We start from the raw sequence: 14,040 nt of genomic DNA, 5'->3' as shown, positions 1-14,040 counted from the left end.
TATGTGTACTTTGTGGGGTCTAAAATGTATATTTCGAGGTGTTGCTCATACCTGTAAAATACTCTCTACAACAACGATATTTGGTGCCAAATATCAGATACAGCATAGAAATACCTCAGCTAAATTTTATAGAGGTCGGTTCAGATTTGGATGTAGCACTCATACATATCTTCCTCCGATTTCACGTTTATTGTGCCTTAAAAGTGTTATATCATCTTAAATAGGATGGATTTGGATAAATATCTATTTAGACACAAATGCCTTTGTCAAATTTAGTCTAATACGATAGAAGCCTGCTATATATTAGTTCCATTCGTCTTTAAATTATAACTGTTTTAAAGCCATAATACGCATTCAAAAACGATCATAATCGGTATGTTTCAATTCTCATAAATTCCCATAAAAATGTTTTTTGTTATGTTGCACTACTATATATGCAAGTGGGGTGAGGTATCATAAAGTTGGCCCAGCCCGACTTTGGCCTCTTTTTCGTTTTATATTTTGCAAGTTCCTTCCAAATGGCGGAGGATATCTAAGGCTTTTTTTATTTTGCATTAAAGTCTTGGAAATGTCGTCAGAAGTAAAACTTGATTTAGAATATTTCTTCCTTCGACATTCTTCCGAAAAATAAATATTAAGGAGATATTCTGGACAAATGGGCGAGGAAAGACTTGATAAGTCAAGTTTTAAACTATTTTCGCGTGGCAACGTTTTCTTACAACACTGAGGCAAACATTTTTTTATTTATAATGGTAAAAGACATTTATTTTCTTTTGTGGGTTATTAGTTAAAATTGTAAAGAGTATATTTGTCTTTGACGTCCTCAACCTAAAATGATATTTGGAAAAGAGGACCTAAACACAACTTAATGACTCGTTTGAGTCTCGAATTTTGCCACCAAAATAATCTTTGTATTGTTATCAGTAATATTGCCGAAGATGTGTTTCCAGCTATCCATCATCTTCAAAAACTTGTTTTTAGTTTAAAGTTATGTTCTTTGAGTTATCCGGAGTTCTCTACATGTGTAAAATTGTAAAGATACTACAAATAATACCTTCCTTTTATATTCTGGTCCTACAATCAAGATATTTTGCGAGGATGAATCTTGAATCAGAAAGTTGCATTCAATGTAACTATGTTGACAATTTTTCGTAAAAATAGAATCCACTTGGAAGCCCGAAAGTCAGATGCCATCAAAAAAAAAAAAAAAAAAAAAAAAAAAAAAACATGCGATGTAAAATACCTTTTCTCAATTAAACTTGTAAACATTTCACACAAAAATTTCTAAAATTTTCTTGAGTCTTTAAATATCAACGATAATGTATTAATTCAATAATTTTTTTTTTATTATAAAATTCATTCTGGCCAGTCGGGTTCAGTTTCATTAAAAAAAAAACAAATTTAATTTGTTTGCTATTCCTTTTACCCTGCACCAATATCTTTTAAAAATATTGTTTATAAACTGGTTGTATTTTCTCTTGATTATATAATTGTGAAACACCAACAGAAATAAAATTGCTTATCTGCGACGTTCTCATAAAAATAGCTTTCGAAACTCCATAAGGTAAGGTGTCATTCCACCTGTATCAAAGTTATGCAAACAAATTAAAAAATTGCAAAAATAATATCTGTTAATGTGTTAAGATGACATCATTTCACCTGAGAATATCTTAATTCCAAATAATGTAAATTGTATAAAATCATGCTGGAAAATTGTAACAATCAACAGTCCTTTTGAGTTGCTTGCCATTGACTGAACAATTTCTGATCTCAGTATTTCATAAAAATGAAGTTCTCCATTGTCCTGTTGGTCATTGCTGGCTTAGTGACAATAAAAGCCGCAGACAGAGATTTTTTGTCAAAACAAAAATTCCTTTTTGAAGTTGTTTTCCGTGTCGAGGAACCCCTGATGTTTGAGCAATACATCAAATTGGGCATGAATTTCAGCTACGATCAGGATGATTATGTCGTAAGCAGTTTATAATTACTAATGTCTTTATTATCCATTTTAAAACTCTAAAAACACGCATTTCTAGTTTCCCGAGCAACACAGTGAAAATATGGAAAAATACTATGAAGCCTATAAATATGGTGTCACCTTGCCGCGAGGCGAATATTTTGGTTCTTTGGCCTCCAGCCATTTCGAACAGATGTACGGTCTGTTTGAATTCTTTTACTATGCCAAGAACTGGGAAATTTTTCAACGCAATGTCTGCTGGGCCCGCTTACATGCCAACGAAGGCATGTTTGTGCAAGCCCTCACATTGGCTGTAATGCGCCGTAATGATATTGAAGGCTTGATATTGCCTACCATTTATGAGATCATCCCCCAACATTTCTTCAACAGCAAATTCATCTATGAAGCAGAGAAATTCGATTATGATGTTTGGAGCAAATATATTATGTACGAAAAGGAATACAAAGGCTTTTTGTACAAGGACTATTCTAAATATTTCGAGGAATTTAAAAACTACGAATTCTTCTACACCAAGGACTTCAAGACGTGGCAATGGTGGAAGCTCATGGGTTTGGGAGAACAATGGTATGCTGAGGATAATTTCATTATGCGCGACAATATGAACATCTTCAATAATGATTCCAAATACTTGGAAATGATGAACGATGTCAATATATTCTATATGCCTGTTGACTACACCCGCGATGTTAATTTCTTCAACAAGGAATCTGCATTGTCTTACTTCACCGAAGATGTTGAATGGAACTCGTTCTGGTACTATTTCAACATGGATTACATTCCCAACTTGAACGGCGAACAGTTCGGTTTGAAAAAGGATCGTCAAGGTGAATATTTCTTTTATGTTGTACGCCAGTTACTTGCCCGTTATTTCATGGAACTTCTGTCTCATGGGTATGGAGAGATTCCAGAATTATCGTTCTTCACTGAAGTTGAACATGGCTATGATCCTCAGTTGGTCAACTACAATGGCGTAGGGTACTCTAGTCGCAAAAACTATTATGAATATGAAACCTATGGCAATTTTGATTATATGCGAGACATTATTGGATTTTTCAAACGTGTGGAGGATATCATTACTCAAGGTCTTTTCAAGACCCGCGATGGCAAGGTGATTAACCTGCGCAAACCTCGATCCATTGAATATCTGGGAAACTTGATGCAAGGTAACGCAGATAATTATGACACATATTTCGCTACCTTTTGGTACCTGAATGCCCATATGTACTTTGCCAATATCAATGGCAAGCAAACCGAGGTTCACCCTAATGTCTTCTTAAACTATGAAACCATGATGCGTGATCCCGTGTTCTACATGATTTACAAAAAAGTTAATGACGTCTTTTTTGAATTCTACGACCATATTGAGCCTTACAAGCAGAAGGACTTGAATTTCCCCGGAGTAGAAATTGATAATATTAATGTCAGTGATTTGGTCACCTACTTCGATATAGTTGATATTGATGCAACTAACTTGCTGAACGACAAAATGACTTTCGTCGATGGTAAATTCGTTTGGGATAAGACTCTGTTGGCCCGTCAAATGCGTCTCAACCATAAGGACTTTGAATTCGAATACAAAATTAAATCGGATAAGAAACAGAAGGTTGTTATACGTGCCTTTCTGGGTCCTAAGTTTGACGAGTTCGGCCGTGTTATTTCGTTAAATGAAAATCGTGAAAACTTTTTTGAGATCGATGAATTCTACTACGAACTTAAACCTGGTTTCAACAGCTTCAACCGCAGCTCTAAGGACTTCTACTGGACCACTGATGATCACACCACCTACACGGAGTTGTACAAATTCTTTGAGAAGGCCCTTGAAGGTGAAATTGAACTACCCTTGGACTACTCAGAACCTCATTGCGGCTTCCCCGACCGTTTGATTTTGCCCCGTGGTTGGGAAAAGGGAATGCCAATGCAATTCGCCTTTTTTGTCTACCCGTACACTGCCTTAGGTAAGCCCAACGCCCCCAACTACTCTTGCGGTAATAGATCAGGTGTTCGTCATATAGGCGATATGCCTTTCGGCTATCCCTTCGATCGTGAAATCGATGAATTTGAGTTCTTTGTGCCCAACATGTACTTCAAGGATGTGAAGATCTACTACGAAGATACATTTGAGAAATATTATGAATTTAAGTATGACAAATTCGGTACTTTTGATTATAACTACTATTATGACTATTGAATATATTTGTTTGTATTAAATAGTTTAAATGATGTGATAGTGTTTTTAAATAAATGCGCTACACACATGTGCTCATATGAATTATTATAGCAATTTTGAAAAATATTATAACAATTTTGGTCTTATACTGTGCGGTAAGAGTTACTTGGTTCTATATAGTTTAAGACCGAAAGATTGAGAAATTAATATAACAAGTCAGGGTAAATTATTACCATTAAAAAGGAGTTATTATTTGTTTCGACGGGATTTAGAAGCAATTGGTGGATCATGTGGATAGCAATTTTTTTTATGTAGCTTTTAGATTTAGATTGTAAGTCGTATTTGATTGACAAACTTCTTAAAACTGCGACAGATTGAAACCTGTGTAGTAGTTCTTGTGTATCCATTATATATATGTCTCGAAAGTAAAGATCGTAAATCCATTGTAAGGAACTTTTTAGAAGAAGAAAAAAGCATTTTTTTAAAAAAAAAATGAGATGAAATAAAAAAGTACCTTTCTTATATTTGGAATTTGTGAATTGATCTTTTTCCCTTAGATAACCAACATTTTTTTAAATACCACCGCTATCTAAAACGTCAAATAGCTGATTTAAAAAAATCTATTTAATTTAGAAAAGTTGGTCAAAAAGCACAAATAAAAGCAACTGCCGACTCAAAACTATTTTTTTATTTGAGTAGTATTTGTATTATTTTTTAATCCTTTTTTCAAGTTTTGGTGAAATAGGTCAAAAATGATATTTTTCTAGTAATCGGCACCCCCTGCCGACTACTGGCAAATCTCTTTTTTTTCTGTCCCTAATGTCGGCATTAAATAATATAAGTTATAAAATGATCGTTAGACTGTTATTTACTATCATAAAATATTTCTGATTCCAAAAGTATTAAATTTAATTTACTTAAATCGATTATTAAGTTGACGGCACCACTAATTTTTTCTTTACAAACAAGCACTATCGCACGCGTTGGAAGACACTCACTGACGAAAACCGTTATTCTCTCGTAATAAATGATCGGAGCTCATTGTTGTTTTACAGAAAGAGAGCAGAGAACACTGTTGACGTTTTGTTTTTTTTTTTCAATTATTTCATTATTTGGTCAATTCCATTTTTAGTTATTTACGTTTAAATTTAAAAACTGCCGACTACTGGGACATGCCGAACTAAGGCGCACTTACCCTATTTATTTTTTGTAGACAGAACTTTTAAGATAACCTTTGATGTTGCAAAATGGTCAGGCTTAATCCTTTATTGTTGTTTTTATAAAAACAACGTTTGTTTATTAGTGGAGATCAATGGTAATGTTTAGGCAATACCTAGATTTAGGCAGGCAATACCTAGATTTCGGAAAGAGCCACCAATCCTCATCAGTTCCCTTGTTATTGTCTGGGATATTCTCCCCAGAAGTTATTTTAAAAATAACTTGTATGACAAAAAACTTTTTTTCTTCTATTGAGCTTGCGATCTCCTCACTTCAGGGCTAAAATTCAATTTTGTTAGTATTCTATTAAAAATTATCCAAATCGATAGGCAGAGGAAAAGATAAACTCCGCCTTCTTAAAAAATTAAAATAAATGAACTACAATTGAGTACTCAAAACCACCGCAATTACAGGTAGAAAACTAAGATAAAAAAGCATTGGTGCGAAGAAATATGGGCTAGGGAAATTGCTTTACCACAATCATAAAATATTTAAAACAGGAAGCGCTAAAATGTTTTTTTCTTCTTCTAAAAAGTTCCTTACAATGGATGTACGATCTTTACTTTCGAGCCATATATATATATATATATATATATATATATATATATATATATATATATATATATATATATATATAATGGATACACATGAACTACTACACAGGTTTCAATCTGTCGCAGTTTTAAGAAGTTTGTCAATCGAATACGACTTACAATCTAAATCTAAAAGCTACATAAATAAATTTGCTATCCACATGATCCACCAATTGCTTCTAAATTCCGTCGAAACAAATAATAACTACTTTTAATGGTAATAATTTACCCTGACTTGTTCTATTAATTTCTCAATCTTTCGGTCTTAAACTATATAGAACCAAGTAACTCTTCCCGACCAGTATAAGACCAAAATTGTTATAATATTTATCAAAATTGCTATAATAATTCATATGAGCACATGTGTGTTTTTTTATATATATAAAGCTTTTATTTTTACATAGCGCATTTATTTAAAAACACTATCACATCATTTAAACTATTTAATACAAACAAATATATTCAATAGTCATAATAGTAGTTATAATCAAAAGTACCGAATTTGTCATACTTAAATTCATAATATTTCTCAAATGTATCTTCGTAGTAGATCTTCACATCCTTGAAGTACATGTTGGGCACAAAGAACTCAAATTCATCGATTTCACGATCGAAGGGATAGCCGAAAGGCATATCGCCTATATGACGAACACCTGATCTATTACCGCAAGAGTAGTTGGGGGCGTTGGGCTTGCCTAAGGCAGTGTACGGGTAGACAAAAAAGGCGAATTGCATTGGCATTCCCTTTTCCCAACCACGGGGCAAAATCAAACGATCGGGGAAGCCGCAATGAGGTTCTGAATAGTCCAAGGGTAGTTCAATTTCACCTTCAAGGGCCTTCTCAAAGAATTTGTACAACTCCGTGTAGGTGGTCCGATCATCAGTGGTCCAGTAGAAGTCCTTAGAGCTGCGGTTGAAGCTGTTGAAACCAGGTTTAAGTTCGTAGTAGAATTCATCGATCTCAAAAAAGTTTTCACGATTTTCATTTAACGAAATAACACGGCCGAACTCGTCAAACTTAGGACCCAGAAAGGCACGTATAACAACCTTCTGTTTCTTATCCGATTTAATTTTGTATTCGAATTCAAAGTCCTTATGGTTGAGACGCATTTGACGGGCCAACAGAGTCTTATCCCAAACGAATTTACCATCGACGAAAGTCATTTTGTCGTTCAGCAAGTTAGTTGCATCAATATCAACTATATCGAAGTAGGTGACCAAATCACTGACATTAATATTATCAATTTCTACTCCGGGGAAATTCAAGTCCTTCTGCTTGTAAGGCTCAATATGGTCGTAGAATTCAAAAAAGACGTCATTAACTTTTTTGTAAATCATGTAGAACACGGGATCACGCATCATGGTTTCATAGTTTAAGAAGACATTAGGGTGAACCTCGGTTTGCTTGCCATTGATATGGCAAAGTACATATGGGCATTCAGGTACCAAAAGGTAGCGAAATATGTGTCATAATTATCTGCGTTACCTTGCATCAAGTTTCCCAGATATTCAATGGATCGAGGTTTGCGCAGGTTAATCACCTTGCCATCGCGGGTCTTGAAAAGACCTTGAGTAATGATATCCTCCACACGTTCGAAAAATTCAATAATGTCTCGCATATAATCAAAATTGCCATAGGTTTCATATTCATAATAGTTTTTGCGACTAGAGTACCCTACGCCATTGTAGTTGACCAACTGAGGATCATAGCCATGTTCAACTTCAGTGAAGAACGATAATTCTGGAATCTCTCCATACCCATGAGACAGAAGTTCCATGAAATAACGGGCAAGTAACTGGCGTACAACATAAAAGAAATATTCACCTTGACGATCCTTTTTCAAACCGAACTGTTCGCCGTTCAAGTTGGGAATGTAATCCATGTTGAAATAGTACCAGAACGAGTTCCATTCAACATCTTCGGTGAAGTAAGACAATGCAGATTCCTTGTTGAAGAAATTAACATCGCGGGTGTAGTCAACAGGCATATAGAACATATTGACATCGTTCATCATTTCCAAGTATTTGGAATCATTATTGAAGATGTTCATATTGTCGCGCATAATGAAATTATCCTCAGCATACCATTGTTCTCCCAAACCCATGAGCTTCCACCATTGCCACGTCTTGAAGTCCTTGGTGTAGAAGAATTCGTAGTTTTTAAATTCCTAGAAATATTTAGAATAGTCCTTGTACAAAAAGCCTTTGTATTCCTTTTCGTACATAATATATTTGCTCCAAACATCATAATCGAATTTCTCTGCTTCATAGATGAATTTGCTGTTGAAGAAATGTTGGGGGATGATCTCATAAATGGTAGGCAATATCAAGCCTTCAATATCATTACGGCGCATTACAGCCAATGTGAGGGCTTGCACAAACATGCCTTCGTTGGCATGTAAGCGGGCCCAGCAGACATTGCGTTGAAAAATTTCCCAGTTCTTGGCATAGTAAAAGAATTCAAACAGACCGTACATCTGTTCGAAATGGCTGGAGGCCAAAGAACCAAAATATTCGCCACGCGGCAAGGTGACACCATATTTATAGGCTTCATAGTATTTATCCATATTTTCACTGTGTTGCTCGGGAAACTAGAAATGCGTGTTTCTAGTGCATAGATGCCCAATGTAATAGTATTGGTGAGAGCGACGAAATAACACTGGAAGAAAATATTTTTCTATTCATTTTATTTAGTCGTCAACGAGATAGCGACGAAAGCACATGTGTGGCGGGTGTCGTAATTTTTTGCTTTTTCTGGGAAATGTAAAATTAATGAATGTACAGGGATCGCCGGGTTATACTATTGCGGGACAAAGGTAATTTTTTAATAAAATTAGTGTTAAAATTAAGTTTTTCAAAAACTTGACACAACATATTTTTGACAAACGGCCCATCTGAAAATGGCCTTCCCTTTTTTATAATATATAAACTTATTAAGTTAGATAAACCCATTTTTAAATTCTCCTCCACCATATCTTCATCATTATCTCTATATTGATTTACCCATTCCTTCAACTTTTTTATAAAAAGTTTCTTATACATTTTAAATCGTTTTTCTTTTTCTTCCCCCTGCAAACAATTCATGTCTTTATGAACAGTTTCAAAATGTTTTTTTATTATATTTCTTATTTTTTTAAATGTCTTATAACATATAACACATTGCATATCATCAAAAGCATTTTATAGCATAAAATGCTTTTGAAATGACATCATTGACATATCGCAATAATTTTCAGTTTATGTGTTCACTAACAGCAGTCTCGATTACGATTAAATGTAAATATTACACAGAATTTCTGCCTGTGTAGCTTGTCTCTCCCACTCATATTTCTGCTTTCCTATTGGTTGATTGGCGATCAAACAAAAGAGCGTAAGAATACGTGTGAGTTGAAATTGCTGAAATCAGCCACTACTGGGCATCTATGTTCTAGAGTTTTAAAATGGAAAATAAAGACATTAGTAATGATAAAATGCATACCACATAATCATCCTGATCGTAGCTGAAAGTCATGCCCAATTTGATGTATTGCTCAAACATCAAGGGTTCCTCGACACGGAAAACAACTTCAAAAAGGAATTTTTGTTTAGACAATAAACTATTGTCTGCATATTTAACCCCAGGCTTGGGAGCGGCTTTTATTGACACTAAGCCAGCAATGACCAACAGGGCAATGGAGACCTTCATTTTTATGAAATACTGAGATCAGAAATTGTTCAGTCAATGGCAAGCAACTCAAAAGGACTGTTGATTGTTACAAATTTCCAGCATGATTTTATACAATTTACATTATTTGGAATTAAGATATTCTCAGGTGAAATAATATCATCTTTACACACATACTAAGAAGATATTATTTTTGAAATTTTTTAATTTGTTTGCATAACTTCGATACATGTGATAATGACACGTTGCCTTATGAATTTTCGAAAGCTTTTTTATGTGAACGTCGCTGATAAGCAATTTTATTTCTCTTGGTGTTTCACAATTATATAATCAAGAGAAAATACAAAAAAAAAAAATTCAAAAGATTATCTTTACAGGTAGGGGTCAAGGAATCTTTTTTTTTAATTTTGAGTTTGTCAAATTAATTTTAATGTACTTGAGTTAGAAGCACGTGGCTTATTTTGAATTTTCATAAGTAATATGTAATAGTGCAGCTTAAGGCTTTTATATTGGGATCTATACGAAGACCAGGACCTGGTCTTGTGTCACAGGCTGTAGCATTCATTTGAAACAATTCAGGAGAAAAATATCGCAAAAATCACCAAAATACCGATTGTTGGGGGTACTTTCATATGGGGGCTATACGAAGCCTTGGATCTACATGAGCAATTTTCTGTCATAGGGTATATACTACTTCATATTCCAAATTTTCATTTTCGGTAAAAAGTTTGACACAAATAATCAAAATACCGAATATCTGAAGGTACAGTTATTTGGGACAAGTTTCCCAAAACTTAGTCTTATATTGACAGTTGTATGCAAGGTAGTCTCTTGCATAATAGGAACATATGCTGCCAATTTACAGCAAATTTACCCAACCGACGGACGGACAGACGGATGGACATCGCTAAATCAAGATAGAATCTTATGCTGGAGTCTAAAATGCATGGGTCGACCATACGATACCCTACAACACTACGATGTGCTGTGCCGCTTCTATAGATCCAATTTCTTTTTTACTAAAATAAACGAACCCCCAAGATGTTTTAATACACAATTGAACTTCTTAAAATATCGTTCTGTATATGAAGGTTCGTTCTCTAATTTTCGATTGTTAGGGATATAAATAATGTATTAATTTAAAATTCGGAGCCACGAAATCAAATTTTGTAGCAAGTGCTCCATATTCACCCTTCATAGGTCTAATAAGAAATAAAATCAGTGGCACCAAATTAAGATTTCTATAGATTTCATCGAATAGTGACTTTCAGTATAACAAATATGTTACTGTTTGAATGGAAATATAGGTATTTTTCACACAATTTCACACGAATAAAAATAGTAGCCTTCTGCCCTGTCCTTAACTATTGCCTCTTGCAAAGTTTCGATTGCTCTATAATTGTGGAATAATTGGTCTAAAATTTTCTTCCATTTTATCCCCCAAATATTTCGCGATCCAATCTTCCACCTTAACCATATCTACATGCAGAATTGAGGATCTACCTGTAGCGTGATTACAAATTAATATGAACCGGACGGATGTAAGGACAGAGACACATGGCTAGATCGACTCAGTTCGGCGAAATGGGAATATCGATATATAACATCGTATTAATACAAAATTTAGAGGTGTTACAAACTTTTTTAACCCAACCAAAGTTACAATACCCCCAACACACAGTGTTGTAGGGCAATATAAAATAAAAATAAAATAAAAACACATTTCCTTCACGTTATTTGATTTTAAATTACTTTATTGATGAATATTTATTGTTTAATTGCATTTCTTAAATAAAAACTAACTCAGCCCTATTTGATAAACATTAATGTTTGTATTTGTAAAAGTAGCTATAATCAAATTTAGCAGAATTCTCCTTCCTATAGCCCAAGTATTTCTCAATAGTATCGTTGTAATAAATCTTGACATCCTTAAAGTACATGTTAGGAACAAAGAACTCAAATTCGTCGATTTTACGATCGAGGGGATAACCGAAAGGCTTTTCATCAATGTGGACAGTGCCAGAGCCGATGCCGCAAGTGTAGTTGAACTTGGAGGAGTTGAAGTAGGGCTCGTACGAAGCAGTGTACGGATAGACAAAGAAGAAGAATTGCATTGGCATACCACTTTCCCAGCCACGAGGCAAGATCAAACAATCGGGGAAGCCGCAAGTGGGTTGGGAGTAATCCAAGGGGAATTCGTATTTACCTTCATAGGCCAACATAACGTACTTGTACAATTCGGTGTAGCTGAGGTGATCATCGTTAGTCCAGTAGAAGTCTTTAGAGCTGCGCGTGAAAGTGTTGACACCAGATTTCAATTCATAAACAAATTCATCCATCTCGACGAAGTTTTCGCGGTTTTCGTTCAAAGAAATGACACGACCGAATTCATCGTACTTGGGTCCCAAGAAGGCACGTACAACAACCTTTTGATCCTTATCAGATTTAATGTTGTACTTAAATTCAAAGTCATCGTGATTGAGACGCATTTGACGGGCCAACAACGTTTTATCCCAAACGAATTTTCCATCAACAAAAGTGAATTGGTCATTCAACAAATTGGTCACATCAAAGTCATACAAATCGAAGGTGGTGAACAATTCACTGACATCGACACTCTCAATTTGTACCCCTGGGAAATACAAGTCCTTGTGGGTGTACGGCTCAATATATTCGTAGAATTCAAAGAAGACCTCACTGATCTTCTTGTACACCATGTAGAACATGGGATCGCGCATCATGGTTTCATAGTTTAAGAAGACATGGGGATAGACTTCGAATTCAGTGTCGTCGATATGGGCAAAGTACATATGGGCATACATGTACCAGAAAGTGGCGAAGTATTTGTCGTAGTTATCGTAATTACCTTGCATGATGTCACCGAGATATTCAATAGACTCTGGCTTGCGCATATCAATCATCTTGCCATCGTGGGTCTTAAAGTATCCCTGGGTAATGATTTCATCGACACGATTGAAGAAATTTATAATTCTATACATGTAGTCGAAATTGCCATAGCTCTCATATTCATAGTAGTTCTTGCGGTAAGAGTAGCCTACACCGTTGTAGTTGATCAGCTGAGGATCGTAACCGTACTCAACTTCAGTGAAAAAGGAGAACTCAGGAATCTCACCATAACCATGAGACAAACGTTCCATGTAGTAGCGGGCGAGTAATTGACGCACAACATAGAAGTAGTATTCACCACGACGATCCTTCTTCAAACCGAACTGTTCGCCATCCAAGTAGGGGAAATAATCCATGTTGAAATAGTACCAGAACGAGTTCCATTCAACATCTTCGGTAAGGTAAGACAATGCAGTTTCCTTGTTAAAGAAGTGAATTTCCCGGGTGTAGTCAACAGGCATTTGGAACATTTTAAGATCTTTCATAATTTCTTCGTATTTGGGGTCCATGCTGAAGCCGACTTGGTTGTCGCGCATGAAGCGTACGGCATGGTACCAGTGATCACCCAAATCCATAAGTTTCCACCATTGCCACAAGTTCCAGTCTTTGGTGTAGAAGTATTCATAGTTGTTGTATTCCTTGAAATATTTCGAGTAGTCCTTGTACATGAAGTCCTTGTATTCCTTCTCGTACATATTGTACTTGCTCCAAACATCATAATCGAATTTCTCAGCTTCATAGATGAATTTGCTGTTAAAGAAATACTGAGGGAAGATTTCATAGATTGCAGGCAACATCAAGCCTTCGAAGTCATCACGGTGGATAACAGCCAATGTCAGAGCTTGAACAAACATGCCTTCATTGGCGTACAAGCGGGCCCAGCAGACGTTGCGTTGGAAGATTTCCCAGTTCTTGGCATAGTAGAAGAATTCAAACAAACCATACATTTGTTCGAAATGGGTGTAGGCCAAGGAGCCGAAATATTCTCCCTTGGGTAAGGTGACACCATATTTAAAGGCTTAATAGTATTTCTTCATATATTCACTGTGTTTCTCAGGGAACTGGAAATCATAAGAGTATTAAATTATTAGAAGACATTTGTTATGATATATTATTTACCGTATAGTCATCTTTGTTAAAGCTGAAAGTCTTGCCCAACTTAATGTATTCCTCAAACATTAAGGGATCTTCGACCCGATAAACAATTTCGAAAAGGAATTTTTGTTTGGCCAAAAACTCCTTGTCAGCGTATTTAGTGGCAAAAGCATTTACTACCACAAGGCCAGCAATGGCCAATAAGGCAATGGCAATTCTCATCGTCTTTTCAATTTCAGCTAAGTCACGCGTTATTTGTGAATAGTCAATCTTCGCCGATTGTTGGTGTTTGAGAATTTCAGGTTGGGTTTTTATATTATTTTGATCTTCATAATCCAGGTAGTTTTATTTGTTTTTTTTTTTTTTTTTTTTTTTTTTTTGGATTTTGTGGTAATACATTTGTCAATTCGACTTTGAC

General features: G+C 35.2%; 2 protein-coding genes and 1 pseudogene across 2 annotated transcripts in view; 2 read left to right on the top strand and 1 right to left on the bottom strand.

The window, feature by feature from the left end:
• The window catches only part of LOC101888412 (semaphorin-1A), a 620,253-nt gene that overhangs the window by 300,549 nt on the left and 305,664 nt on the right, over nucleotides 1-14,040 (top strand). The gene's annotated exons all lie outside the window — the stretch shown is intronic.
• On the top strand, nucleotides 1,634-4,219 carry LOC101900602 (arylphorin subunit A4-like). The gene is made up of 2 exons (XM_005183030.2): nucleotides 1,634-1,969; nucleotides 2,037-4,219. The coding sequence occupies exons 1-2, from the start codon at nucleotides 1,787-1,789 to the stop codon at nucleotides 4,164-4,166; spliced, it is 2,313 nt and encodes a 770-aa protein (XP_005183087.2). The 5' UTR covers nucleotides 1,634-1,786; the 3' UTR covers nucleotides 4,167-4,219.
• LOC101888933 (larval serum protein 1 beta chain-like) lies at nucleotides 6,404-13,923 on the bottom strand (annotated as a pseudogene).

Source organism: Musca domestica, unplaced genomic scaffold (assembly GCF_030504385.1).
Source record: "Musca domestica strain aabys unplaced genomic scaffold, Musca_domestica.polishedcontigs.V.1.1 5, whole genome shotgun sequence".
NCBI classification, from domain to species: domain Eukaryota; kingdom Metazoa; phylum Arthropoda; class Insecta; order Diptera; family Muscidae; genus Musca; species Musca domestica.
This window is presented reverse-complemented; position numbering and strand designations above follow the sequence as displayed.

Coding starts and splice junctions, on each gene's coding strand:
- LOC101900602 (XM_005183030.2), top strand. CDS start 1,787: ATGAAGTTCTCCATTGTCCTGTTGGTCATTGCTGGCTTAGTGACAATA. Junction 1,970..2,036: donor ACGATCAGGATGATTATGTC/GTAAGCAGTTTA, acceptor ACGCATTTCTAG/TTTCCCGAGCAACACAGTGA.